Raw genomic sequence first — 26,041 nt, 5'->3', positions numbered from 1 at the left:
ATTTTATATTAAATAATATATTTTAAACATATTGTATTAATATTACGCAAAGAATTTTACCAACAATGTAGAGACTGCAATTGGATACGCTACTGACGATTAAGCAGCGTCTGCTACATTTGCATTAATGCGCATGCGTAATGTTTGTTTTATCTACATCAGAACGGCCATTTTTTTCAGGTACATTTCCCGCCAACAAGCCGTAAGCCGTCTTATATTCGGAGGCGTCGCGATACAACGTATGTATGCAAAGTGTACATCATCGGCGGCAACATGTATGTCAAAGTGAGGTCAATGGATGGGAAAAAGGAGGCAATTATAATGATCTCCAAGCTCACTATGGTAGAGGATTTAAAGGTATGTCATCGATAATTATTGCCATGTGTGAAACAATTTTGCAATAAAAGTTCATCGCCGTATGTTACATTTTACGAATGAATAAATGGCTTTATAGACGTTGAACGGCTCCTATTCATCATGAATATGTGTATTAAATATTTATTGTGTTAATTATAAATAATTTTCATACAGTCATATTTAAATGATAATGAATTTCGTTGATAGCTCTTAGCATGGGCATGTTGATAGCTCTTATAATCATTGATAAATTTATATTTTGTATTAATACAGATATTGATTTCATTTTATCAGACATATTTAACAACACAATAGAATATAAAAATTGATTTTTGATTTTTCAGCGTCAGATTGAAAAAGAACTGCATATTGAGATAGATATGCAGAGGTTATTTTTTCGTGGCAAGCAATTAGAAAATGGTTACAAGCTCTATGATTATAACATTAATTTGAATGACGTCATACAGCTTATGATAAAGATAAAGATAGATAATACACAGAACAAAGCTACCTCTAGTAATGATAGCGATATAAAAAAGAAGAGGAAGATAAGTGAAAACAAAGAAGAAGAATTAGTAGAAGCAGAGAGTTTATATTATAAAGTTGGGGATGCGATAGACTGCCTCGATCAAATACATGGTGCCTGGTTTGAAGCTATTATACAAAAAATTTTACAAAAGGGAGAGGAAATAATTTATAATGTACTGTGGGAGTTTGACGACAAAGCTTTCCCTTTTAATGTACCTGAAACATGTATACGACCACGCGTTAGACATCTTATACCTTTTGATGAATTATCTGTTGGTCAAAAGGTAATGATCAATTATAATGTGGATGAGCCTAAACAAGTTGGACTGTGGTATGACTTTACAATATCCAAGATAGAGAAAAAAAGAAAATTGCAAGAATTGACTGGAATGTTGCACATGGGCAGGTATATATTTTTCCTTCCATTTTTTGCATTATATTATTTATTAAGAATTATGATTGAGTTTAACTATATATTGTTCATTTTTCTTTTTATTAGCGATCATCAACTTGAAATTCAAAAAGTTAATCCCAAAGGAGAAATATATGCTATTGAAGCAATCAAGTTATTGACTGAGAGAACCGCAGAAGATGAAAGATTTATGATTAGTAATGGCAAACGCAGACGTATCGCTGCTACCTGCACGACATGCATGGACAATCCACGTAAGAAGTGTCAAGAGTGTGGTTGTAAAGTATGCGCTGGCAAGCAAGATGAACATAATCTTTTACTTTGCGACGAATGCAATTATGCATATCATTTAGGATGTCTGAATCCACCGCTCGCGACAATTCCAGACGATGATTATTGGTATTGTCCCGAATGCAAAAATGATGAAAACGAAATTGTTAAGGTATGTCTAAATTTAATTATTGATAATATATCTTTGTTATCATTTTCATCCTTGCTACTATTTATTTATTCAGGCAGGAGATAAACTGAAAGAGTCAAAGAAAAAGCCCATTATCCAAGACACTAAGGAACCAAAAAGGGATTGGGGGAAAGGAATGGCTTGCGTTGGTAGAACAAAGGTATGCAGTATTGTCCCTTCGAATCATCGTGGTCCAGTTCCAGGTATAGAGGTTGGCATGTGTTGGATATTTAGAGTGCAGGTAAATAAAAGTTCCAAATTTTCTTCCAGTAGTTTGTCGATAAATTTATCAATTGAATAATATGAAGAAAAATATATATTGTACAGGTCTCGGAAGTAGGAGTACACAGACCACACATAGCTGGCATTCATGGACGAGAAACGGACTGCGCGTACTCTATCGTTTTATCGGGCGGTTACGAGGACGACATTGACAATGGTGACGAATTTCTATACACTGGCTCTGGTGGCAGAGATTTATCAGGTTACCATCTGCTATTTAATGGATAATAAAAGAACATTACTTGTAAAATTTAATCAAAAAATTTTTCTACAATATACATTTTATATCAATAACAGGTAACAAAAGAACTGCTGGACAAAGTAGTGACCAGACATTAACCAGAATGAATAAAGCGTTGGCGATAAATTGTAACGCTAAATTAAACGCGAAAGACGGCGCAACGGCCGAGAATTGGAGAGGAGGGATACCGGTCCGAGTCGTACGCAATTTTAAATTAAGGAAATATAGTAAATATGCGCCGCAGGAAGGTAACAGGTACATTGACTGTTTTATATCTTGGATAATAAATATGCATATATAATACATATACAGTTCTTTAACAATATCATACATTTGTCGCAGATACGACGGTATATATAAAGTAGTAAAGTATTATCCGGACACAGGTAAAAGTGGCTTTCGTGTTTGGAGATATGTATTAAGGAGGGATGATCCTTCTCCTGCGCCTTGGACTAAAGAAGGCAAGACGAGAATCGCTTCGCTCGGTTTAAAGCCGATATATCCCGATGGATATCTCGAAGCTATGAAGAAAAGCAATGTAACAAATGCTAAGAAACGATCTGCTCTCAGCAGTGAAGAAGATACTATGGTCTTGAAAAGAAATAAGAGTCCACCTAAAAAAAAGCTCAAGCGGGAGATCTATGATTTGGAGGACGAATTGAAGAATTTTATAGAAAATGACAAACTAAATGTTAAATTGTGGGCTGAATGCACCGCAGCATTACCTGATGGAAAAACCACTTTCCTGCAATTTATTTCAGATAGGTAAAATATTCTTTGTAGAAAAATATTATAAGTTTTCTTCATAATTTCTTAATAATCAAATCAATTTTTGACACAATTCAATTTTATATTTTGCAGATTCGCGTGCGCTTGTTGCCTCGAAATAGTTTATAATCCTGTAACGACTCCCTGTGCACACAATATCTGCTTAAAGTGTTTAAAACGAAGCTTTTTTTCTGAGGTGTATTCCTGTCCCTCGTGTCGATATGATCTAGGTAAAACTTATAAAATGGAGATCAATCAGTCATTGGCATCTGCATTATTATTGATTTATCCTGGTTACGACAGCGGGAGATAGTGAATTTTTTCGTACAATAATATGCGAGTTGCTGAATGTTGTTTATTTAATTTCAAAACAAATTGTGTAAATTATAGAAGCCAGTGGCTATTCATTTGTGTTTTCGAATTGACAGTTCAGACACATAAAAATTATATGTTAGATAAAAATCCTTCATATTGAATTTATTATGGTATCATGTATAGTATAGCTATGACATAGCTTTTTGTGGCACAAATTAATCTTTGAAACAGGGACTATAAATACAATGATTATTCGTATATCAGCAGAATAAATATTTTATAGAAATAAAAAAAGAGAGAATAAGTAATATTTCTGTTTATATTATAAATTTATATGCAGAAACTGATATGCCTTATTCTAATGAAGTCTGAAAATTAAACCTTTATATTTTATTATAATTGATAAGTGACATTGTTGCTTAAGTATATGTTAATATGTATACGTACAATATAGATCTTTTGATTGACTGATCAATGATGTTTTCTCGATCGAGAACGAGAGCTTTTGAATGTGCGACGTTGCGCCGCGACGTCGTTGGCGGCGGTGGTACCCCGGGGGACACCTGAAAATCCGCGCGAAAATCGGCCGCCGGCCGCGGCCTGACGGACCGGCCGGGCGTTAACGGCACCCGCGGCTGCTTACCATGTTCGGCGAGTCGTCGACGGCCGACGCGCTCGCACGCCGGCACGAACGGGCGTACACGGCAACCGGGATCACACGCGTTTCATTCAAATCTCGACGCCGTCGCGTACGCTTATCATCCCTCCGAAACTATAACAAACATGGCGACGGCGTCACCGCCGCGGCACTCGCGGCCTCAAGTGCGATACCCGCGGCGGGAGGGAGGATCGCCGAGGATCGCGCTCACGATCCTCGTCCCACGCGCGCTATTTATTCCCCTCGAACGACAGGCGGGACGATGAACCGCAAATTTTCCCTCTCGAACGATATCCCGCGGGATGTTCGATTGTTCTTTCGACACTTGAGGTTTCCGGTTAGTCGAGTAGCTACCCGCCACCTACCGTTTCCGGTGTTTTACAATTTTAATTTCATGTCCATCAATTTCCCGCCTTTTTTGAGGGCCTCTTCTGTCCTCCTGCTCGATTGAAGGACGAATATTGTTGAGCGTAGCACGCGTGTGAATTCTGCGAATAAATAAGAATTTTTTCTATTAAGTACAAACCGAAAGATGCTTTCTCAATCTTATTATTATCCTAACAATAAGCTGAAAATATTAAATGCCCAAGTCTTGGGCATGCTCGTATCTTATCATCGTTAGGCACAACGCAAGAGCCACTTTTTGAAATCCGCATAAATTGTTTATATCGTTTTTATCATTATTTATATTAATAATATACGGTACATTTTATATTAAATAATATATTTTAAACATATTGTATTAATATTACGCAAAGAATTTTACCAACAATGTAGAGACTGCAATTGGATACGCTACTGACGATTAAGCAGCGTCTGCTACATTTGCATTAATGCGCATGCGTAATGTTTGTTTTATCTACATCAGAACGGCCATTTTTTTCAGGTACATTTCCCGCCAACAAGCCGTAAGCCGTCTTATATTCGGAGGCGTCGCGATACAACGTATGTATGCAAAGTGTACATCATCGGCGGCAACATGTATGTCAAAGTGAGGTCAATGGATGGGAAAAAGGAGGCAATTATAATGATCTCCAAGCTCACTATGGTAGAGGATTTAAAGGTATGTCATCGATAATTATTGCCATGTGTGAAACAATTTTGCAATAAAAGTTCATCGCCGTATGTTACATTTTACGAATGAATAAATGGCTTTATAGACGTTGAACGGCTCCTATTCATCATGAATATGTGTATTAAATATTTATTGTGTTAATTATAAATAATTTTCATACAGTCATATTTAAATGATAATGAATTTCGTTGATAGCTCTTAGCATGGGCATGTTGATAGCTCTTATAATCATTGATAAATTTATATTTTGTATTAATACAGATATTGATTTCATTTTATCAGACATATTTAACAACACAATAGAATATAAAAATTGATTTTTGATTTTTCAGCGTCAGATTGAAAAAGAACTGCATATTGAGATAGATATGCAGAGGTTATTTTTTCGTGGCAAGCAATTAGAAAATGGTTACAAGCTCTATGATTATAACATTAATTTGAATGACGTCATACAGCTTATGATAAAGATAAAGATAGATAATACACAGAACAAAGCTACCTCTAGTAATGATAGCGATATAAAAAAGAAGAGGAAGATAAGTGAAAACAAAGAAGAAGAATTAGTAGAAGCAGAGAGTTTATATTATAAAGTTGGGGATGCGATAGACTGCCTCGATCAAATACATGGTGCCTGGTTTGAAGCTATTATACAAAAAATTTTACAAAAGGGAGAGGAAATAATTTATAATGTACTGTGGGAGTTTGACGACAAAGCTTTCCCTTTTAATGTACCTGAAACATGTATACGACCACGCGTTAGACATCTTATACCTTTTGATGAATTATCTGTTGGTCAAAAGGTAATGATCAATTATAATGTGGATGAGCCTAAACAAGTTGGACTGTGGTATGACTTTACAATATCCAAGATAGAGAAAAAAAGAAAATTGCAAGAATTGACTGGAATGTTGCACATGGGCAGGTATATATTTTTCCTTCCATTTTTTGCATTATATTATTTATTAAGAATTATGATTGAGTTTAACTATATATTGTTCATTTTTCTTTTTATTAGCGATCATCAACTTGAAATTCAAAAAGTTAATCCCAAAGGAGAAATATATGCTATTGAAGCAATCAAGTTATTGACTGAGAGAACCGCAGAAGATGAAAGATTTATGATTAGTAATGGCAAACGCAGACGTATCGCTGCTACCTGCACGACATGCATGGACAACCCACGTAAGAAGTGTCAAGAGTGTGGTTGTAAAGTATGCGCTGGCAAGCAAGATGAACATAATCTTTTACTTTGCGACGAATGCAATTATGCATATCATTTAGGATGTCTGAATCCACCGCTCGCGACAATTCCAGACGATGATTATTGGTATTGTCCCGAATGCAAAAATGATGAAAACGAAATTGTTAAGGTATGTCTAAATTTAATTATTGATAATATATCTTTGTTATCATTTTCATCCTTGCTACTATTTATTTATTCAGGCAGGAGATAAATTGAAAGAGTCAAAGAAAAAGCCCATTATCCAAGACACTAAGGAACCAAAAAGGGATTGGGGGAAAGGAATGGCTTGCGTTGGTAGAACAAAGGTATGCAGTATTGTCCCTTCGAATCATCGTGGTCCAGTTCCAGGTATAGAGGTTGGCATGTGTTGGATATTTAGAGTGCAGGTAAATAAAAGTTCCAAATTTTCTTCCAGTAGTTTGTCGATAAATTTATCAATTGAATAATATGAAGAAAAATATATATTGTACAGGTCTCGGAAGTAGGAGTACACAGACCACACATAGCTGGCATTCATGGACGAGAAACGGACTGCGCGTACTCTATCGTTTTATCGGGCGGTTACGAGGACGACATTGACAATGGTGACGAATTTCTATACACTGGCTCTGGTGGCAGAGATTTATCAGGTTACCATCTGCTATTTAATGGATAATAAAAGAACATTACTTGTAAAATTTAATCAAAAAATTTTTCTACAATATACATTTTATATCAATAACAGGTAACAAAAGAACTGCTGGACAAAGTAGTGACCAGACATTAACCAGAATGAATAAAGCGTTGGCGATAAATTGTAACGCTAAATTAAACGCGAAAGACGGCGCAACGGCCGAGAATTGGAGAGGAGGGATACCGGTCCGAGTCGTACGCAATTTTAAATTAAGGAAATATAGTAAATATGCGCCGCAGGAAGGTAACAGGTACATTGACTGTTTTATATCTTGGATAATAAATATGCATATATAATACATATACAGTTCTTTAACAATATCATACATTTGTCGCAGATACGACGGTATATATAAAGTAGTAAAGTATTATCCGGACACAGGTAAAAGTGGCTTTCGTGTTTGGAGATATGTATTAAGGAGGGATGATCCTTCTCCTGCGCCTTGGACTAAAGAAGGCAAGACGAGAATCGCTTCGCTCGGTTTAAAGCCGATATATCCCGATGGATATCTCGAAGCTATGAAGAAAAGCAATGTAACAAATGCTAAGAAACGATCTGCTCTCAGCAGTGAAGAAGATACTATGGTCTTGAAAAGAAATAAGAGTCCACCTAAAAAAAAGCTTAAGCGGGAGATCTATGATTTGGAGGACGAATTGAAGAATTTTATAGAAAATGACAAACTAAATGTTAAATTGTGGGCTGAATGCACCGCAGCATTACCTGATGGAAAAACCACTTTCCTGCAATTTATTTCAGATAGGTAAAATATTCTTTGTAGAAAAATATTATAAGTTTTCTTCATAATTTCTTAATAATCAAATCAATTTTTGACACAATTCAATTTTATATTTTGCAGATTCGCGTGCGCTTGTTGCCTCGAAATAGTTTATAATCCTGTAACGACTCCCTGTGCACACAATATCTGCTTAAAGTGTTTAAAACGAAGCTTTTTTTCTGAGGTGTATTCCTGTCCCTCGTGTCGATATGATCTAGGTAAAACTTATAAAATGGAGATCAATCAGTCATTGGCATCTGCATTATTATTGATTTATCCTGGTTACGACAGCGGGAGATAGTGAATTTTTTCGTACAATAATATGCGAGTTGCTGAATGTTGTTTATTTAATTTCAAAACAAATTGTGTAAATTATAGAAGCCAGTGGCTATTCATTTGTGTTTTCGAATTGACAGTTCAGACACATAAAAATTATATGTTAGATAAAAATCCTTCATATTGAATTTATTATGGTATCATGTATAGTATAGCTATGACATAGCTTTTTGTGGCACAAATTAATCTTTGAAACAGGGACTATAAATACAATGATTATTCGTATATCAGCAGAATAAATATTTTATAGAAATAAAAAAAGAGAGAATAAGTAATATTTCTGTTTATATTATAAATTTATATGCAGAAACTGATATGCCTTATTCTAATGAAGTCTGAAAATTAAACCTTTATATTTTATTATAATTGATAAGTGACATTGTTGCTTAAGTATATGTTAATATGTATACGTACAATATAGATCTTTTGATTGACTGATCAATGATGTTATTTAGCAGATGATTAGTATTCTAGAGCAAGGGAAGAATTTGAATCTTCTAATAAGAAACTTTTCAAATACATTTTATGTATTGCCTAGACTATTATATCCAGGTCATTGTGTGGATTGTTATTTATTTATTATAGTAGAATAATCTTAGAAATGATAAACAGTAATGAATTTCCTGCATTGAATTTATGTATCTTGCTTTTCCTGGATACTTTTATCAAGTGATGGTACTACTTCACTGATCCATTTCAGATAATCGCCATTCCCATTTTGTATCTGCAATAGAAAAAAACATTTATAAACTTTTAATATATTTTATACATTTAATTTGTGGTATTGTATTTATTATTACTTTCCTGGATATATTAAAATAATACTCTTTAAAATAAGATATACAAATTAACTTACAGGCAGAGAAATTACTTCACAAACTGTATATGGATGATTATCTCTGTAAAAAATTGAATTAAAATTTGAGATATAGTTTTTATGTATGTATAAAGTATATTAGTTAACTTACTTTACATATTTTGTTAAAGCATCTACTTTCTCTGTCCTAGTTTTTATCATCTGTAATTTAAATAAGTAATCAATATCGAGATATTTTTATCTCATTTATAAAGTTCAATGAATTTCTTACTAATAAAAGTTCAGAGTCCTCTTGTATTTTCCCTTCCCATTCATATCTGGGAATAATATTTTTATTATTTAATCAAAAATATTTTTTGGAAAATATCCAGAAATCTCTATTAAAATATTTTTCAGCGAGTAAAAAATATTCCCCTTCCATAGGAGAAACTTACATGGAAGTAAGTTGTGGAATGATGTTAACACAGGCAGCGAGTTTATTTTCGACCAGGCCACTTTATGAAAAAAAGAAAAATAAATCACATTAAATGTGTTTTATCAAAGAGTGAAGCAAATACATTTGTAAATGTTTATACCGTGCTATTTTTTTCGCAACTGTATCATTTGGTACTGTGACGTACGCCACAGAATGTACCCCGGCGAGACTCGACATATTCCGATAAACTTGGGCACAAATATTTCTTGTTATGCAGAAAAACATCAACACTCCTACGAGAGAGGATCGTGTTATGAATAGCATTTGCAACAGTTTGTCGCGAAACGCCGGCTGTACTTTGCGGTTAGTTATAAATTTCGAGTCGATAAGAAACGAGAATCGAGCACCGGATGATCAATAATATTGTATAAAAAATAGTGTAGCTGATTTGTATTTGTATATATATATATATATTTTTTTTTTAGGATTTATATATACATCGCGTTTGAAAATAGTAGGGTAATTTTTAGGATAATATATCGGAGCTCTTTCCAGCAAGAAAACAGAGATAGACACAATGTCACGCAATTGGCTTTTAAATAGAGAATTTTTAAAGACCCTAAAATTTTTCTATTTGACAGCTAATCATATGATTTTGTATTTATATGTTTCTTGCTAGAAAACTCCCAATGTTACATCGAGAACAGCCGGTAAGTCAGAGTTTCGCGATCACTTCTGTCACATTCGTAACAGCGGCCTCTATGACGAATCTTTCTTTTCGGAACTATATAAATAAAATTTTAGATCTGTTCATCTGTTCACAGCGCGGGACAGAGGGGATACAGAGGAAGGAATCAATCTCGTATCTAAAATGCTTCTAATATAAAATGTTACTAATATAAAAAAAATATATAAGAGAGAATCGTACAATCTGTTATAAGGTTTGTTTAGAATTGTACTTTTGACATTTGAAGAAAAATAGCAAGCAAAAGGTGTATTTGTAAATGTCATCATTTTTTAATGATAATTCTGCAATTCTTGTTTTTACATGTGCTTTATTCAATATAAATATGAAAATAACGTGACGTTCTGATATAAGACTTTGCAGAAGTATTTTTCTATGTTTCGTATAAAAATTATTCCAAGCAGGAGAGATGGAGCGTAAAAAAATATCTTTCTTTTACCCGTTATATGTCACAGATGCGCGCGCTGGAGAGAGAAAGAGGAATAAAGTGCAAAGTGTAACGAGCCACACAAACGTATATATGCGGTACCGCTATACAATACACAGATACATACATCACATATATACATATCGCACCATTCATTGCGGTGGCATAGGTAACCTTGAAAAGGCCACCCTCGGAGCGCTACTACACATTTTAGAGTCCCGTGAATCCGCCGGAGAGTTTTCTGTCAGTCTTCAGCTGTAACCGCAATTGGCCACAATTCATATCGGTTCCTCAAAAAAGCATCGAGGCAAAGTGCAAAATACTCATCTTCGACGAGGAGAAGACATAGAACGATGCGTCGTTGATCCTCGTCGTCGTCGTCCTCGTCGCTATCGAAATGTCACCGTGAAGAAAATCACGATCGATGACACTCGGTGGGAGTGCTGCGTGTTGTTGACGTCCGCGGCATATAGGTTATACATCGCGGTGATAATTGAAGTCCTCTTCTCCGAAAGGATGCCATCCGCGAGGAATTGAACGGCGAATGCCGTAGGCAATAATTATTACGGTGCTCGAGCAGCATGGTGCAACGTCCGGTCGCGCTTCGGCGCAATGTGAGAATACTGTTGATCGGCGAACGAGGCGTCGGCAAGACCTCTCTAATATTGTCTCTGGTGAGCGAGGAATATGCGGAGGAAGTGCCTAGCAAGGCCGAGGAGATCACGATACCGGCCGACGTCACGCCGGAACAGGTGCCGACGCATATAGTCGATTATTCAGGTAGCGCACTTGACATTTCTGTATGTTTTATATATATATATATTTTTTTTTTTTTGTCAAATGTTTGTTAATATTATACTCGGTATTTACAGCGGTGGAGCAAACGGACGATCAACTGGCGGAAGAGATTCAGAAGGCGCATGTGATATGCGTGGTCTACTCCGTGGACGACGAGGATACTCTGGATAGAGCTGCCAACTATTGGTTACCGTTAATCAGAAAGTGCTCGCCTGACAATCGATGTCCAGTTGTACTCGTAGGCAATAAAATCGACCTCGTAGATTATTCTACCATAGAGGTTTGTAGAGAGATTTAAATAGTATACATTTATATTATATCTCTATGTCAGTAATTCTTATTTTTTATTGCAATTCCAGGCTGTATATCCCATTATGAAAGAGTTTACAGAGATTGAAAGCTGCATAGAGGTAAGATTGTATAATTTATCTATCATGAGGAAACTGAAGAAAAGATACAAAGAAATATTTTATCTGTTTGTAGTGCTCGGCGAAAACACTTCAAAATGTTTCAGAAACATTTTATTATGCACAAAAAGCAGTTTTGCATCCTACCACACCTTTGTACAATTATGACACGCAGGAGGTGAGTTATATATTTATACCTAGTTCCTCTTTAATTTAATCTTTCTGACTAAAATTGATTCAATCTATATTTCCTATTCTAGCTCACCGAGGAATGCAAAACTGCCTTAAAGCGAATTTTTAAAGTAAGTATGTATTATAGATAGGGTATCTTCTATTTTTATATTTCTACACATATATATATTCTAATATAGCTTAATATAAAAAATGAAATAAATACTTTTTGATTCTCATATTTTAATAGTTTTATAACACATTGCTTTACAAATTAAAATAGCTAAAAGAATCGATTTATATAAATTATATAAAAAAAGAATTATGTGACTTTATTTAAAAAAATATAGACTTTTAAATCTCGAAAGCGACTCCATCTAGATTATTCATCCATTATTTTCTTGAATAATTATTAGGTTCAAAAATAATTGCATATATTATATGCTATATTATTTCTTTTTTTACAGATATGCGATGTAGATAACGATGGACTTTTAAACGATATGGAGTTGAACGCGTTTCAGCAATGGTGCTTCAACACACCATTACAACCACAAGTGCTGGAGGATGTAAAAGCTGTATTATCAAAAAATATTTGTGATGGTATATGTAACGGATGCGTCACAATGAAAGGTATGCAGTTGATTCAGTGTTAAACTTATATGAGATGTACTAAAGCTATCAATATAATTGTCTCTGATTATATACAGGTTTTATGTATTTACAATGTTTATTCATACAACGTGGAAGGAACGAAACGACTTGGGCTGTATTACGAAAGTTTGGATATGATAATGAGCTGCAAATGTCAAAAGAATATATTCATCCCTCGTATGTATAAAGAAGTTGCAGAGTCTCACGTCACCAATATATTTCCAATATTAATAACTGAACATCTTTGTTTTAGATTAAAAGTCCCGCTTGGCTGCACTACCGAATTATCACACAAGGGACAAGAGTTTTTGACATTATTATTTATGCAACATGATCGGGATCGTGATGGAGCTCTCTCGCCCTTAGAAATGGACTCATTATTCTCGCGTTGTCTCGTTGCGCCATGGGGCGATGAATACAAATACACTGTACCCACGAACGAAAAGGTTTACTCTCGCTTTTATTATTCTTATAAGAATATCAAACTCTCTTGTAAAATGTTAAGACGATGAAAAACCGGTATATCTGTTTCTGAGAACCGGAGAGAGAGAAAACTATATAAGCTAAATATATTTGAATATAATTTAATTTGGATAATAATGCATGCAGGGATGGATTACGTTCCAAGGATACATGTGCCAGTGGGCGCTACTGACACTGACGAATGTGCGCAAAACCATGGAATATATGGCGTATTTGGGTTACAATATGTATCATAACGAGTCTCAAACGAGCTCGATCGTCGTGACTCGTGAAAAGAAAGTAGATCTGGCAAAGAAGCAAACTAGCAGAAACGTTTACACCTGTCATGTGATAGGTCCAAAGAGTAGTGGAAAAACTACGTTATGTAGAACTTTTATCGATCCTAAACTCGAGGTAAATTATTGCTTATTGGTAATATTATTGTAGTTGCGACTAGAATCTTGATCGTGTATTATCTTTCCGCTTGTATAATTTTAGAAATTAAATGATGAGATGGTACCGTCAAACGCCCACATCAGTGTGAATACATTGCATGTATACGGGCAGGAAAAGACGGTGGTATTGAAGGATATAAACGTGCTAAACGTGCAGGACGCTTTAACGCCAGCGGAAATACAGTGCGACGCGGCGGCTCTCGTTTATGACGCCAGTAATCCGAAATCGTTCGAGTATATAGCGCGTATCTACATCGTGAGTACATTCTCGTATCCAATGTAATGATCTCATTATATCGATTATACAGTTCTTACGATAAATGTATGTATGCTTTTACAGAAATACTTTGCTGATAGCAAAATTCCCGTTCTGATAGTAGCGAACAAAAGTGACCTTTCCGAAGTGAAACAAGGATATCTGCTGCAACCGACCGCTTTTTGCAGCAAATACAAATTGATGCCTCCACAGCCGTATAGCATCTCACGCACAGTACGACGTGAAATCTTCGTTAAACTAGCTACAATGGCGGCTTTTCCGTAAGTTGAACTTTCTCTGTCATAGATTAAGAACAGAATAACAAGGAAATTGTCAGATAGATCTCGAGGCTTTTCCGATTTAGAGAAAATATGAATTTTTTTCTTTTGTAGTCGATATATTTGAAAGTATATCGATTACATCAAGACTTTTAGAGCTTTTTATGCTTGTTTCTTCTTTTATATATATCTTTCACACTATAAAGTTATTTCGAGGCAACAATGATTTGCGTTTCTTATCGCATCTTTTCCAGAGTATCTCCCCAATTCTTTTCTTGTATTTTTTTAATTTTTAAGGAAAAATAATAATGTAATATAAAATAAAAACCTAATATAAAATAAAAGAAAGAAGAAGAAGACAATTCGGTATTAACAAAAAGATATTTCGTGTTTAGCCGCTTTCAAGGAGCATGGGTTTTATTTTACAGAGACAGGTTGGTCCGAATTTCAATTTCACACTGTGTAAAGATCTAGAAGCTTGAGCAAATCGTGAAAACTGCATTCGTTCATCGTCATCGTACATTCCTATCAATGCATGCATTCATGTTGAAGAGTTAACTCCATCTTGTCATATTAAATGTACTGTCGGGCGATTTGCTCACATAATAGAAAATTTTGTCATCGCACGGATGAAACTATACGTAACAACATATTGGCTCTTTTCAGCCATTTGAGGCGTATGGTCCACATGTTGCTTGTCGAAACCTCACCCTCTCAGTGGTGGAGTTCTTTCACAAGGTTTTATTTCGTATTACTGCTTGTATATTTCTTCCTCGCGATCCACAATTATCACGAATCGTAGCTTAATAATGTATAAACCGACCGCTTTTCATTCAAGCATGAGCATGCCACACGGTCGATCTCTCGCAAATTTCTCTTCAATTTATAAAGCTTAATTTATATGCTTAGATAATATCTAACAAGAGAGATTTTTTTTCAATCTGATTTGGCTTTATAGTATGGTAAAACTTTATTGTCAAAATTGTAATCAAAATTTCATCTACATTTGTATGTATACGTTGTTCGTGTTGTATCGTTAAATAATTAAGATTATTTAAGGATGACATTTAGTTTTATCATATTGAAACACATTTGAGATTTTTCGTACATTCGAATCGTTACATTAAACTTTTGTATTTTGACATTTCAGGCACATAACGATTTAGAGAAAATATGATTTTTTTCTTTTGTAGTCGATATATTTGAAAGTATATCGATTACATCAAGACTTTTAGAGCTTTTTATGCTTGTTTCTTCTTTTATATATATCTTTCACACTATAAAGTTATTTCGAGGCAACAATGATTTGCGTTTCTTATCGCATCTTTTCCAGAGTATCTCCCCAATTCTTTTCTTGTATTTTTTTAATTTTTAAGGAAAAATAATAATGTAATATAAAATAAAAACCTAATATAAAATAAAAGAAAGAAGAAGAAGACAATTCGGTATTAACAAAAAGATATTTCGTGTTTAGCCGCTTTCAAGGAGCATGGGTTTTATTTTACAGAGACAGGTTGGTCCGAATTTCAATTTCACACTGTGTAAAGATCTAGAAGCTTGAGCAAATCGTGAAAACTGCATTCGTTCATCGTCATCGTACATTCCTATCAATGCATGCATTCATGTTGAAGAGTTAACTCCATCTTGTCATATTAAATGTACTGTCGGGCGATTTGCTCACATAATAGAAAATTTTGTCATCGCACGGATGAAACTATACGTAACAACATATTGGCTCTTTTCAGCCATTTGAGGCGTATGGTCCACATGTTGCTTGTCGAAACCTCACCCTCTCAGTGGTGGAGTTCTTTCACAAGGTTTTATTTCGTATTACTGCTTGTATATTTCTTCCTCGCGATCCACAATTATCACAAATCGTAGCTTAATAATGTATAAACCGACCGCTTTTCATTCAAGCATGAGCATGCCACACGGTCGATCTCTCGCAAATTTCTCTTCAATTTATAAAGCTTAATTTATATGCTTAGATAATATCTAACAAGAGAGATTTTTTTTCAATCTGATTTGGCTTATAGTATGGTAAAACTTTATTGTCAAAATTGTAATCAAAATTTCATCTACATTTGTATGTATACGTTGTTCGTGTTGTATCGTTAAATAATTAAGATTATTTAAGGATGACATTTAGTTTTATCATATTGAAACATTTGAAATTTTTCGTACATTCGAATCGTTACATTAAACTTTTGTATTTTGACATTTCAGGCACATAAATCAATTCGGCCTAATGCAAGGGGATTCCCTGGTGTGGTGGAAAGCAGGTCTTGGAATCGCGGTCGCTACGGTCGCTGGTTACGTAATGATGCGCGTATTAAATACAGAGAAAAGATAGTCTACCATATTCGTGCTACTCGTGCGTGTTTAACTGCCTCCTATTGTCGAATAAAGAAAGAGAAATCCGTTATTATAGATAATCGCGTTATATAGATTCAATATATGGTACATACATATACATATATATATTCATAAATCACACTCTAATTTTCGAAATATAAAATAGCTAAGTATTAGAAAGAGAAATATGGATAAAGTGCAAATACTTTTGTGTAGCAAGGTGCGCTTATTTTACTCTGGTCAGAATACCCAAGTTTTTATTTGCAGTTTTTTCTTCCGATATGTATCATCTTGTAAGAACTATTTTCATCTTATAATATAAATTATTGTTTAATGTATCGTAATATATAAGTTAAGAGAGAAATGCGACGCATTGTGTATTATTTGTTAATGTCATCTTTATTTCTTTGCTGGTAGTCTTAATCTTTGAAAAAAAAAGAAATGTTTCACAGAGATCCAGATATTAATAATTTTCTTAGTAATATAATTTCCAATATATTTTGCATTTTTCAAAATCATGCTATTGTTACATACATTTTTATATGTATAGTTTAGGGAACATTAAAAGTTGGTTTGTCTAAAATTTAAACAAACATAATTTATTGATCTTCTAAAATTTGTAGATTAAAACATAGATTAGAATTCTGGACTGTTTTATATTACATTAACAGTACTGATACATATAACGATAAAAATAAACAGAATTTTTTGCTGTATAATCTATAGGATTGGAGCATAGAGCATGTACTTCAATTTCATCTAGTGTTTCTAGATTCTTCGTTTTCTACGTCAATTTAGAGAACATCTGAAAACAGAAAATATAAGACAATTAGAAATCTCATTTTGTCACAAGATTGTCTATAAAAATAACAATATTAAAAAAGATAAGATCGGTGTGACAAAAATAGCATTAGACAAGATTACTGACTATTGGCAACTTTGCATTGACGTAGTGCCTCGTTGAATCCCTCGCACAGGCTCAGATCGGATTGTTTCTGAGCGCATTCCAGGAACTGTTTAATCTCCCACGAGCAAGCAGCTCCGGTGGCCGGAGCGGCTTGAGGCGCTGCAGCAGGAGCAGCGGCAGTCTCGCTGGATCCTCCGCTGAAAAGTCCAGTCATGGCGTGACCGACGGTGTGTCCCACGGCGGAGCCGATGGCTACACCGCCAGCGGTGGCGGCCATTTGGCCCATGAGGGACGGCTGCTGCGGCTGGGCCACCATGGGTGCCGTTGGTGGAGCCTGAGCTGGGAGTCGGGATGGTACGGGTGCGGGTACAGCCGCGGCCGGCCTGACGCTGAAACGAGACGAATTTTTGACAGTTTTGGAGACAAAGTTCATTGAACTCGATACGATGAGCGTACAAATGATCATGCGATTGCGGACATTTAAAGTTTCTACGTCGAAGACTGCGATTATGATGTAACGCTAAGGGCAGCGCAAATGACAGATTATCAATATCAAGATAATTGAATTGTATTGAACTTACCTTCTTGGAGGAGGCGCAGAGGCACGTCCACGTCGTGGCATTTTTCTTTCTTATTAGATCGATCAACGAAGTGAAGAAATATATTCTCGCAATGTGCGAACCTGAACTTTGAACTTGATCACTCGACCACGTTCGACAAACTATGCTAGATGCTGCGTAATGCTAGCTAATAAGTGGAACAGAGGGCGTCCAAAAATTTCTTGAATGTTCTCACGTGAGCGTGATTCTTTCTCTCTAAAAATATATATATTATAAATAAACGAGTCTTTACGAAACTTTTTATAATTTCCTCACGTGACTAATATCGAATGCGTCGTATTTAGTATGAAACTCGTAATAAAGAGTTGTTCCGTATTGTTTTCTTTTTCTGATTTATTCACATGCAACATGAACATACCTATCGATACGTTCCCATGTAAACGGGCTATAAGATAGATAATCGAGCATCGCGAAAAAAAAGTAGAAGAGGCGCATCTTGAACATATGCATTATATGATTAAATCCACTCCACAATCATAATCACATCCCTCATTATGACGTTTGTGACAGTTTGTTGATCACATTCAATTTATACATGCAATTCACACAGTGATAACAGCTGATTTTAAAACCAGGAAATTGAAATAAATTTTATACACACGTTGCACTGTATATAATACTAAACATTTTTATATTGTTATTTGTATATATAATAATTAAATAGAATTTAATAACAAAATAGCACAAATATGTTGAAGCCAAAAGCTCTCACGCAGGTGTTAAGTCAAGCTAATACTGGGGGCGTGGAGAATACTTTGTGAGTAAGAATTTTGAAAAGAATAACGTTTTTAATAGATAATATTGTATTTTCTGCAAACAATTTACCAGTAAATTTTTATTTGTAATATTTTAAAAAACATTTTGCACACAATTTGTTCAAATTGACAAAATAAGAATATTGCATATATATTCATCATGTACATTCTTTTCTTATGTGTGCAATATGATTATCTTTATAATTTATATAGTATTTATGTGAATTTATTATAAATACTTATCTCTATTTAATGTATAATGTTTCAGATTACTTAACAGAGATGGAGGATTACTAGCATACAGTGGTTACGGAGATAAAGATGCTAGAGTTACAGCTGCTATTACAAGTAATATTTGGACAGCTTATGAAAAGAATGGAAGAAACGCCTTCAAGGAAGATGAATTACATTATGTTCTAATGGATTGCATGGTAATGATATATCAAATTTTTTATTATTTTACACATTAAGAATCTTTCATATTGTTCCCGTTTACAGGAAGGAAAAGTAGTTATTACAGAAGTAGCTAACTTGCTCTTATGTTTATATGCAAAAGAAAATGTAGGATTTGGATTGTTACGAGAAAAAGCACAGGCATTGGCTATGTATCTTGATCAACCCTTAAAAACAATAGCAAATATGCCTTGAGATTTGTTTTTAGGAATTTATCTGGAGATATTGTGCTCAAATTTATCCTTCTATGCTTTTTATTTATTGTTTGTGAGAACTTATAATTGTATCTCACTACACTATGTATAAATGTATAAATATATTTTTTATTGATTTGGAATTAATGTATGTATATATTCCCATTTTCAATATTTACATTTGTACCATTCTAAAAATGCAATGCTATAGATATTACATACACAGAAAAGAAGTGAAAATAGGAGCAAGAACCGCTTAACTTTAATAGTACAATAAATCTTTTATTTCGTACAAGTTACAATTAATACAAACAATTTGCATTTAATTTCATCTCACTTTACAAATCACACGCTATATAAGGTCTACTTAATGTAAGCTCACCTATCAATAATGTAATGTCGCAACAGTTGCCGTAAATAATTCTATTTATAATGTAAAATGGTTTACTGTAATTTAATTTATATAATTTATCGAGTTATATATATAAGATTGTGACTGCATTAGCGAAAAATAATTAACAATGTTTAATATCTATATTTTTTTTTGTTTGTTACTTATATTGTGAATTGCACTACACTAGAGAATTATTGCATATAGAAAGTTGTAAAGTTCTATATCTTTATTATACCAGAATTGTCTTATATTTTAAATTACTATTAAATAAATTTTTTGATTTTGTTATAATACATCTGTATACATACAATGATATACATAGAATGGAGATGTTTGTATGTATAAAAATGTGTGTGAAATCTGTTTTAGTAAAATATTTTTAATTTAGAATATGTATATGTGTGTATAATATAATTGTGTATAATATAATAACTTGTGTGTTTCAAACGAATTCAATACATTAGGTGTGGAGTAAAATTAAATTTAGAATTAATTAAAGTACTTGCAAATTTTTGTTGTAATTATTCGTACCAGATGTATTTAACAATAGAGAGTTCTCAAATCAACATAACTTGAAACATGGAAAATAATCATACCATAGGGTGCAAATATTTGTATATATGTATACAATAACTTTTTACACCTTTATCCTTAATAGTCTAGGGCTTATCATTTTATAATAATTTTAGTCTCCAATATAACTACTACCTTTTGTTCCCTAACGCCAAACACTGAATAATCACACAATAAATTTATCTATCATTATAAATCTCTCTATCTATATGAAAGTACAAACTTTATATGAGTAAAGAGGGGCGTATCTTCGCATGTGTAATATAATAATAATGAATATTAATACCGACTAAAAGTTCATGATTAAATATAGGAATTTGAGCTAGAAAATAATGCCTTATATTAGCCTAAAAAACACTGTACATAGTGTGCGAGATTAACAATATTGGTCCTAAAATTCCTGAAATTTCATAGTATCAAATTAATTCTTACCAGCCAATTTGTAACATCTTGTTATGTATCTTACTGTTTGTATAAATATTTGATACTTGATATAGTTATAGCGGAGTTTGTTTTTTTTTTTGTCTGTATTGAAACAATTAATAGCAAATATTGTTGAACTGTGTATTCTCTTATATAATATCCATGAAAAAAAATATTGTATATGTGTGTGAGATAATAATTTCGCACATGTATTATAATACTAATGGCATCTATAAAAGCCGATATTACGTATGTTCTTCCATTCAACATGTTTAAATATGATTTTATATATATGTTATATCTATAGGACACTTTCTTAATAGGCCTTCGATAATTGACAACCTACATCTGTTGCAAATATTATTTATTACGGATGTAGGGAATCATATCGCAACTGTGCAAATATTTATGAAAAAAAAAAAACGAGTAGCAAATTTCCTTCCAATCGTACATTTCATTAATTTGCGAACGAAATCGCATCTCTATCGTTTTTTTCTATCCTTTGTATCCTATATATGAAATGTGCATATGTGCAATGAATATTTCAAAATCTTGTAAATTGTACATGGTTTTTCTCGCTCTCTAAAATTTCTCTTTCGCACACAATAGCATCTACAAAGAGATTAAGCCTCTATTTTTTTTTTTTTTTTACACACATCTCAAATCTGTATCCTTAATAAGTAGTGTAATAAAATTGCTTTGTTTAGAAAAAATCTCTCTTTCCATATTAACAATACATGTAAAAAGTCAGTTTTACATATTCGTATTTATTACAGTTATGCATCTTGAATTTTGAAAATTATCACGTTTTAGGTACAAATATTATTTTTATGTTTTATAGCGGCAGTGCGAAGGTAAGTAATTTAGACATCTTATGATAAGGACACGGATGTGGGAAAAAGAATTTTTGTACAGTTTGGTACAAAAACGACAATTTTCTCTACCATATGTAGCACTATCGAAGATAAAAAACTACCATTATCGCAAAAATTGGTAATTTGATAAATTGGTACGAAACCGATTGCCTCCACAAATATCATTGTCTATTCAAAATATTTGATAAAGCTAAAACACAACTGCAGCCATTTAATATTTAATATGGAACAATATCATTTATTAATAATGTAACTATACTCTCTGACTATATGTAGTTAGCGTACCTGCTTTTAAAGCAAATAGGTGCGCTTATAGAAAAAGGAAGGTTTATATCTGTCATATAGCGATTACATATCTGTATATAAACTGTATGAAATTATTAAACTATATCCCTTTCGTGAGATCGACATTTTTTCTTTCTGTATACACTTGTTAATGAAGAGGAATAAATTAATAATGATACTTTCGGTTTTTAAAGCTTCATGTACAATATATATATATATATATATCTTGTGCTATGTAATAAATACATATACTATAAAATTTCTTTATCCTTTGCACAGTAATGTCCCTGTAGATTAACATTATCTAGGAATAGAGAGAGTATAATGGAAATAGAGTTTCGAATTTTACAATTTAACACTTTAAATGTAAAACAAAGAAAAGAAAGAAACAGTCTTCATATCTTGTCGCAGCGTAGTTGATCAAACTAAAGGAGGCAAAGGAAAACAAGGACGGATCTAGACATTACATGCGTGAACCCTTCTGCTGCAAAACCTAGAATGTAATCCAATAGTCTAATCTTAATAAAAACGTATTAGTCACTTAATAATTATAATACTTAATTCTAGTTATGAATTGTAATGGGTATTAAAATTATACAGATTTTTATTATTAGAAATATTGTTCCGCCTCTGTTACATTGTTGCGCCATATAAATTAATAAAAAGTAAGAAATACCCGAGTATATGCTAATCTACAACTATAGCTATAGCAGTTTAAGTTCCCGAAAGCTACCCTTATCAAAAAGCAACCCCATATGATATATATTTTAGTATATGTATATTTTAATTTAAGAGAAATTTTATCTTTTATATCATATATAAATAAATTATATATATGAGTTTCCGATAAAAAATATACAGGATGGACAAATTATTCTTATATCACATAATGGACATAATGTATAATGAGTAATTTAGCATGCAACAATGATTCATGCAGGTCACAGGTCATAAAGTAACCAAACCAATGAAAGAAAAAATTCTTTATTTAACGAACGGCATGCGGTACATAATAATAATAATAATATGGTACATACAACAAATATCAGAGGCAGAACATGCTCAACATGCGAAGAGGCCTCTGAGTTTCATAGACTATTAGGTGATTTTTTTTCAGTTAATACGACTTTAATAATGTGTATATATATATATGTGTATTTAAAGCACTAGATATGTATAGAAACATATATACAAAACATAAAAGACAAAACAAAATTTGATTCTATAGATGGATCTTTGTTCTGAAATTTTTTACTTGCAGAAGAAATTAAGCCACCTAATAAAAATATCTGTCGTTAAAAATATATTTTACATCTGCAAAAAAATTCTTTTTTCATACGAGCAAAATAATTTTAAGCAACTGTCAAAAATATTGCAGAAAAATATAGATATATAATATATATAGAAATGTATTGCCGAACCAAGCGTGATTGATAGGATGTGAAGTAAAATTTTATCTCTTAATGTAAATGTATATATATCTTATTTTTCATACATGTAGCGATAAAGCTTATCTTTGGCTTTCTACCCAACCCACAACTGTGTATGTCAGTCAGTTTAGGCAAATTGTTAATATAAAAAATAATACTATTTTATTTAATTTTGTCAAAATTGATAAAAGATGTGTTATTTGATTTCACGATAATGTTAGAAATCAAGAAAATCTATGTTGGATTGCAAAAATATATCTCAGGGTAATTTTCTTTTATGGCAATGAAGCACTTGGAAATTTCATTGTAACCCAATCCTTTCTTCCAGACAGGAAAGCGCTTGTGTTCCCAGCTGAAGAAGTAGTTAGATATTTATCGCTTCAATGAATATCTCATGCAACCCAACATGGAATAACAATACCGACACAGATATTTAAAAAATACATAATTTTCACTTAAACAGTGAAGATATTTAGTAAGAATGTAAATTGAACCTCGATTAATAAACCTATGATTACTATATACTAGTTTAGGATATAACAAAAACATAAAATAGTCGCATTAGCCGTGACTACTTTGGCTCAAATAAGAATGGGAAACAGTCGAATAGGATAGCGGTACCTTGACACGATCCGTGGACTCCTCTTCCTTACTGCTGAGCTGACTAGCTCCGTATTCTCGGCTTACGACACACAGAAATTCAGCGTGATCGTCATTACCATAGTTATATTGAGAACCTATGTTGATTAACTAAAAAAAAATAAAATAAAATAAAGGATAAATAGAGGAGAAATATTATTGTAAATCCAACACACAATGTGCGTGGGAAAGAAAATTATATAAATTGTGCGTGATTAACGAGATATAAATTGAACAAGTACACCAGTATACCTGTTCGAATCTCCATCCGTCCGACATTGTGGACACCATTTGCGTTAATTCATCCTCGTGACACTGGAGAACTCTATAAACGTGCTTTTTGGAATCCCTCTGCGGTCTAGTGTCCCTCAATATGATTCTTTCTTTGACTAACCGAATGAGCTCGGTGATGTTATAAAACTCTGCTTCCTCCAGTACACCCTCTTCGGTTAGATCCTTATTTATGACCAATTTGCCGTGACGTAGATAATTTAACACTGGACTGAAGTACGTGGGGTCGCGGTCAATCAGGTACGCTCCCGTTTCGTCCTTAAAAACAAAGCGTCTACTATCATGTTACCATTTGGGGCAGGAACCTCGCGGAGGAGGTTTAACCGATTCGTCCGACTTGTCAACGTTGACATAAATACGCGAACGCGTACGTTATTTAATCGAGAGAATTAATTTGAAATTCCCGGTAAGAAATCAACTAACCCTGTCCGAAATAAGGTCCGAGTCTTCCTGACAGAGCCGGTAGAGAAAGGAGTTGGGATCTCTCGCCAGGGTGGTCTTGGCCGTTAAAAAATACGTCCCGCCAACGTTCAACCGCACCCACTGATTATTGCACCGCTTGCCAACATGATTCTCTGTCACTTCGTGCGAATTCGTATCGCTGAAATCCGCCATACTTGCATCGGCATCAATTGACATTAAAGAGACGCAGATTAGGTTAGAGTTCCCGGAACGAGCATCCTCACATCCTCACGGCGGATGTAGTCAATGCGATGTCTAAATCCGTTTCACGTCTAATCGCAAAGTACGAATATTCCAGGGATCGAAGATATCCACCGATCCGTTTAATAATTGATATAATTTTACGAGTACGTAATAAAAATTCGCAGCTTTGTCCGTTGTCCCTCTATCGATTTTCGTGCGCATGCGCGAATACGCGTCAATTTTGGCGCGAAGACGCATAAGAGTGAATGCATCCGCGTTTAAAGGCGTATTTAAGGAAGGACGCAGTTTTCGGGCATGTTACTTCCGTAAGGAACAATCGTCTCGAACAATCATTATCGCGATTATCTCTCGCGAAATGTTCAATATTGTATATTGTAATATTGTACGCGCATCCGATACGAGTCCGTACGGATTCGAACGGCCGCCATATTTTTCGAGCATATGCGCGAAGTTGGAGCCTCGTTATTTGCTCGTTATTTCGAGCAGCCTCAAAGGGACGGTTTTCCGGCTGATTCCGGCGCGATAAGAGTTTGCGAGGGGGGAGCTCGTGCGAGGAAATAACGTCGACGGGGAAGGCGCGATATTAGCTGGAGAAAAGGAGAGATTCTTCGAGAAATTCGTTTCTCGGCCCGCGACATGTAAATAAGGGGCTGTCGTCGTCTGGGTTCGAGGCTCGCGCATAAAAAGCATCCATATCCCGCGGATTACCGGCAGTCATTGCGAATTGCGACACACGGTCTCTCCTCATCGTGATATGCGGGGCGCCGCGTCGCGCGTCGTCGTCGTCGCCGTCGCCGTCGCCGTCGCCGTCACCGTAGTCGTTGACAAGGAGCGTTGAACGTCGCGCTACTGTCGTGTTCGTTTCCAGGCACCACCGTACGAAGGATGCCGGTGAAGGTCGACGTGATACCGCCGCCGCCCGCGAACTCGAAACAGCCCGGTGTCACCAAGTCTCTCTTATACAACGGCTCGCGCTTTCAGGGTTCGCAAAAGTCCAAGGGCAACAGCTACGACGTAGAGGTGGTTTTGCAGGTTAGCCTTCTTTCCCCTCCCGCGTTCTCTCGCCGCTTGCGCCGTCGCTTTTCCCAAATTGCGCCATAAATTGGAGAACGCGAAATTCTACCGAAATGAACGTAGGACGATTTTACGAAATTAATTATTTTCTACGACGCT

General features: G+C 34.4%; 8 protein-coding genes across 13 annotated transcripts in view; 5 read left to right on the top strand and 3 right to left on the bottom strand.

Moving 5' to 3' along the window:
• The first annotated feature begins 147 nt into the window (after positions 1-147).
• Positions 148-3,840, top strand: LOC115240995 (E3 ubiquitin-protein ligase UHRF1-like). The gene is made up of 8 exons (XM_029816498.1): positions 148-357; positions 702-1,291; positions 1,385-1,739; positions 1,813-1,998; positions 2,085-2,241; positions 2,337-2,535; positions 2,623-3,045; positions 3,142-3,840. The coding sequence occupies exons 1-8, from the start codon at positions 274-276 to the stop codon at positions 3,359-3,361; spliced, it is 2,214 nt and encodes a 737-aa protein (XP_029672358.1). The 5' UTR covers positions 148-273; the 3' UTR covers positions 3,362-3,840.
• Positions 3,841-4,871: 1,031 nt separating this feature from the next.
• On the top strand, positions 4,872-8,898 carry LOC115240996 (E3 ubiquitin-protein ligase UHRF1-like). The gene is made up of 8 exons (XM_029816499.1): positions 4,872-5,084; positions 5,429-6,018; positions 6,112-6,466; positions 6,540-6,725; positions 6,812-6,968; positions 7,064-7,262; positions 7,350-7,772; positions 7,869-8,898. Exons 1-8 carry the CDS (start codon positions 5,001-5,003, stop codon positions 8,086-8,088), a joined length of 2,214 nt encoding a protein of 737 aa, XP_029672359.1. The 5' UTR covers positions 4,872-5,000; the 3' UTR covers positions 8,089-8,898.
• On the bottom strand, positions 8,222-9,993 carry LOC115241002 (protein CutA homolog). The gene is made up of 6 exons (XM_029816513.1): positions 9,516-9,993; positions 9,375-9,434; positions 9,212-9,257; positions 9,092-9,141; positions 8,980-9,022; positions 8,222-8,847 (listed from the first exon to the last, which is right to left on the bottom strand). Exons 1-6 carry the CDS (start codon positions 9,677-9,679, stop codon positions 8,758-8,760), a joined length of 453 nt encoding a protein of 150 aa, XP_029672373.1. The 5' UTR covers positions 9,680-9,993; the 3' UTR covers positions 8,222-8,757.
• A 197-nt stretch (positions 9,994-10,190) lies between these two features.
• LOC115240997 (mitochondrial Rho GTPase) lies at positions 10,191-16,727 on the top strand. Of its 4 annotated transcripts, none has more exons than XM_029816503.1 (15): positions 10,191-10,296; positions 10,556-11,307; positions 11,400-11,605; positions 11,685-11,735; positions 11,809-11,910; positions 11,993-12,034; positions 12,371-12,536; positions 12,614-12,734; positions 12,811-13,003; positions 13,167-13,433; positions 13,518-13,730; positions 13,815-14,011; positions 14,404-14,442; positions 14,675-14,746; positions 16,235-16,727. In XM_029816503.1, exons 2-15 carry the CDS (start codon positions 11,109-11,111, stop codon positions 16,359-16,361), a joined length of 1,995 nt encoding a protein of 664 aa, XP_029672363.1. In that variant the 5' UTR covers positions 10,191-10,296; positions 10,556-11,108; the 3' UTR covers positions 16,362-16,727. The 4 variants fall into 4 exon arrangements, with proteins under 4 accessions (XP_029672363.1, XP_029672360.1, XP_029672361.1 ...); XM_029816500.1 differs by lacking the exon at positions 14,675-14,746 and adding an exon at positions 15,754-15,825 and having other exon boundaries at positions 10,192-10,296; XM_029816501.1 differs by lacking the exon at positions 14,675-14,746 and having other exon boundaries at positions 10,194-10,296; positions 16,235-16,702.
• Positions 16,728-16,896: 169 nt separating this feature from the next.
• LOC115241003 (coiled-coil-helix-coiled-coil-helix domain-containing protein 2) lies at positions 16,897-18,098 on the bottom strand. Its single transcript, XM_029816514.1, has 3 exons — positions 17,852-18,098; positions 17,292-17,659; positions 16,897-17,168 (listed from the first exon to the last, which is right to left on the bottom strand). Exons 1-3 carry the CDS (start codon positions 17,890-17,892, stop codon positions 17,158-17,160), a joined length of 420 nt encoding a protein of 139 aa, XP_029672374.1. The 5' UTR covers positions 17,893-18,098; the 3' UTR covers positions 16,897-17,157.
• Positions 18,099-18,316: 218 nt separating this feature from the next.
• On the top strand, positions 18,317-21,105 carry LOC115241005 (ragulator complex protein LAMTOR2). Its single transcript, XM_029816515.1, has 3 exons — positions 18,317-18,647; positions 18,914-19,076; positions 19,144-21,105. The coding sequence occupies exons 1-3, from the start codon at positions 18,580-18,582 to the stop codon at positions 19,291-19,293; spliced, it is 381 nt and encodes a 126-aa protein (XP_029672375.1). The 5' UTR covers positions 18,317-18,579; the 3' UTR covers positions 19,294-21,105.
• LOC115241000 (BTB/POZ domain-containing protein KCTD5) lies at positions 20,772-25,080 on the bottom strand. 2 transcript variants are annotated; one of them, XM_029816511.1, is made up of 4 exons: positions 24,626-25,080; positions 24,164-24,460; positions 23,894-24,022; positions 20,772-22,335 (listed from the first exon to the last, which is right to left on the bottom strand). In XM_029816511.1, the coding sequence occupies exons 1-4, from the start codon at positions 24,839-24,841 to the stop codon at positions 22,306-22,308; spliced, it is 672 nt and encodes a 223-aa protein (XP_029672371.1). In that variant the 5' UTR covers positions 24,842-25,080; the 3' UTR covers positions 20,772-22,305. The 2 variants fall into 2 exon arrangements, with proteins under 2 accessions (XP_029672371.1, XP_029672370.1); XM_029816510.1 differs by lacking the exon at positions 20,772-22,335 and having other exon boundaries at positions 22,440-24,022.
• Positions 25,081-25,322: 242 nt separating this feature from the next.
• LOC115241001 (glucose-induced degradation protein 4 homolog) overlaps positions 25,323-26,041 on the top strand; it is a 5,682-nt gene continuing 4,963 nt past the window's right edge. Inside the window, exon 1 of one of the 2 annotated variants that reach the window (XR_003884843.1) lies at positions 25,323-25,900. Coding sequence is in view for 1 of the 2 variants with exons in the window: in XM_029816512.1 (XP_029672372.1) it covers positions 25,754-25,900 (147 nt within the window). In the remaining variant the exon portion in view is untranslated. The remainder of the gene's footprint in view (positions 25,901-26,041) is intronic. The other variant, XM_029816512.1, reaches the window with a different exon arrangement.

The sequence above is a fragment of the Formica exsecta genome, unplaced genomic scaffold (assembly GCF_003651465.1).
Source record: "Formica exsecta isolate Colony F162 unplaced genomic scaffold, ASM365146v1 scaffold458, whole genome shotgun sequence".
Lineage (NCBI taxonomy): Eukaryota > Metazoa > Arthropoda > Insecta > Hymenoptera > Formicidae > Formica > Formica exsecta.
This window is presented reverse-complemented; position numbering and strand designations above follow the sequence as displayed.

Bases quoted from the DNA above. Each gene is read 5' to 3' on its own strand.
- LOC115241002 (XM_029816513.1), bottom strand. From the start codon at position 9,679: ATGCTATTCATAACACGATCCTCTCTCGTAGGAGTGTTGATGTTTTTC. The intron at 9,435-9,515 runs GTATAAACATTT...TTTTTCATAAAG, and splicing joins GTTGCGAAAAAAATAGCACG to TGGCCTGGTCGAAAATAAAC. The intron at 9,142-9,211 runs GTAAGAAATTCA...TTTAAATTACAG, and splicing joins AGGACTCTGAACTTTTATTA to ATGATAAAAACTAGGACAGA.
- LOC115241003 (XM_029816514.1), bottom strand. From the start codon at position 17,892: ATGCCACGACGTGGACGTGCCTCTGCGCCTCCTCCAAGAAG. The intron at 17,660-17,851 runs GTAAGTTCAATA...GTCTCGTTTCAG, and splicing joins TCTGCGCCTCCTCCAAGAAG to CGTCAGGCCGGCCGCGGCTG.
- LOC115240996 (XM_029816499.1), top strand. From the start codon at position 5,001: ATGTATGTCAAAGTGAGGTCAATGGATGGGAAAAAGGAGGCAATTATA. The intron at 5,085-5,428 runs GTATGTCATCGA...TTGATTTTTCAG, and splicing joins CTATGGTAGAGGATTTAAAG to CGTCAGATTGAAAAAGAACT. The intron at 7,263-7,349 runs GTACATTGACTG...CATTTGTCGCAG, and splicing joins GCGCCGCAGGAAGGTAACAG to ATACGACGGTATATATAAAG.
- LOC115240997 (XM_029816503.1), top strand. From the start codon at position 11,109: ATGGTGCAACGTCCGGTCGCGCTTCGGCGCAATGTGAGAATACTGTTG. The intron at 11,736-11,808 runs GTAAGATTGTAT...ATCTGTTTGTAG, and splicing joins AGATTGAAAGCTGCATAGAG to TGCTCGGCGAAAACACTTCA. The intron at 12,735-12,810 runs GTATGTATAAAG...TCTTTGTTTTAG, and splicing joins AAAGAATATATTCATCCCTC to ATTAAAAGTCCCGCTTGGCT.
- LOC115241005 (XM_029816515.1), top strand. From the start codon at position 18,580: ATGTTGAAGCCAAAAGCTCTCACGCAGGTGTTAAGTCAAGCTAATACT. The intron at 18,648-18,913 runs GTGAGTAAGAAT...ATAATGTTTCAG, and splicing joins GGGGGCGTGGAGAATACTTT to ATTACTTAACAGAGATGGAG. The intron at 19,077-19,143 runs GTAATGATATAT...TCCCGTTTACAG, and splicing joins ATGTTCTAATGGATTGCATG to GAAGGAAAAGTAGTTATTAC.
- LOC115241000 (XM_029816510.1), bottom strand. From the start codon at position 24,841: ATGTCAATTGATGCCGATGCAAGTATGGCGGATTTCAGCGATACGAAT. The intron at 24,461-24,625 runs GTTAGTTGATTT...TTTGTTTTTAAG, and splicing joins CGGACCTTATTTCGGACAGG to GACGAAACGGGAGCGTACCT. The intron at 24,023-24,163 runs GTATACTGGTGT...ATTTTTTTTTAG, and splicing joins ACGGATGGAGATTCGAACAG to TTAATCAACATAGGTTCTCA.
- LOC115240995 (XM_029816498.1), top strand. From the start codon at position 274: ATGTATGTCAAAGTGAGGTCAATGGATGGGAAAAAGGAGGCAATTATA. The intron at 1,740-1,812 runs GTATGTCTAAAT...TTATTTATTCAG, and splicing joins ATGAAAACGAAATTGTTAAG to GCAGGAGATAAACTGAAAGA. The intron at 2,242-2,336 runs GTTACCATCTGC...TATCAATAACAG, and splicing joins TGGTGGCAGAGATTTATCAG to GTAACAAAAGAACTGCTGGA.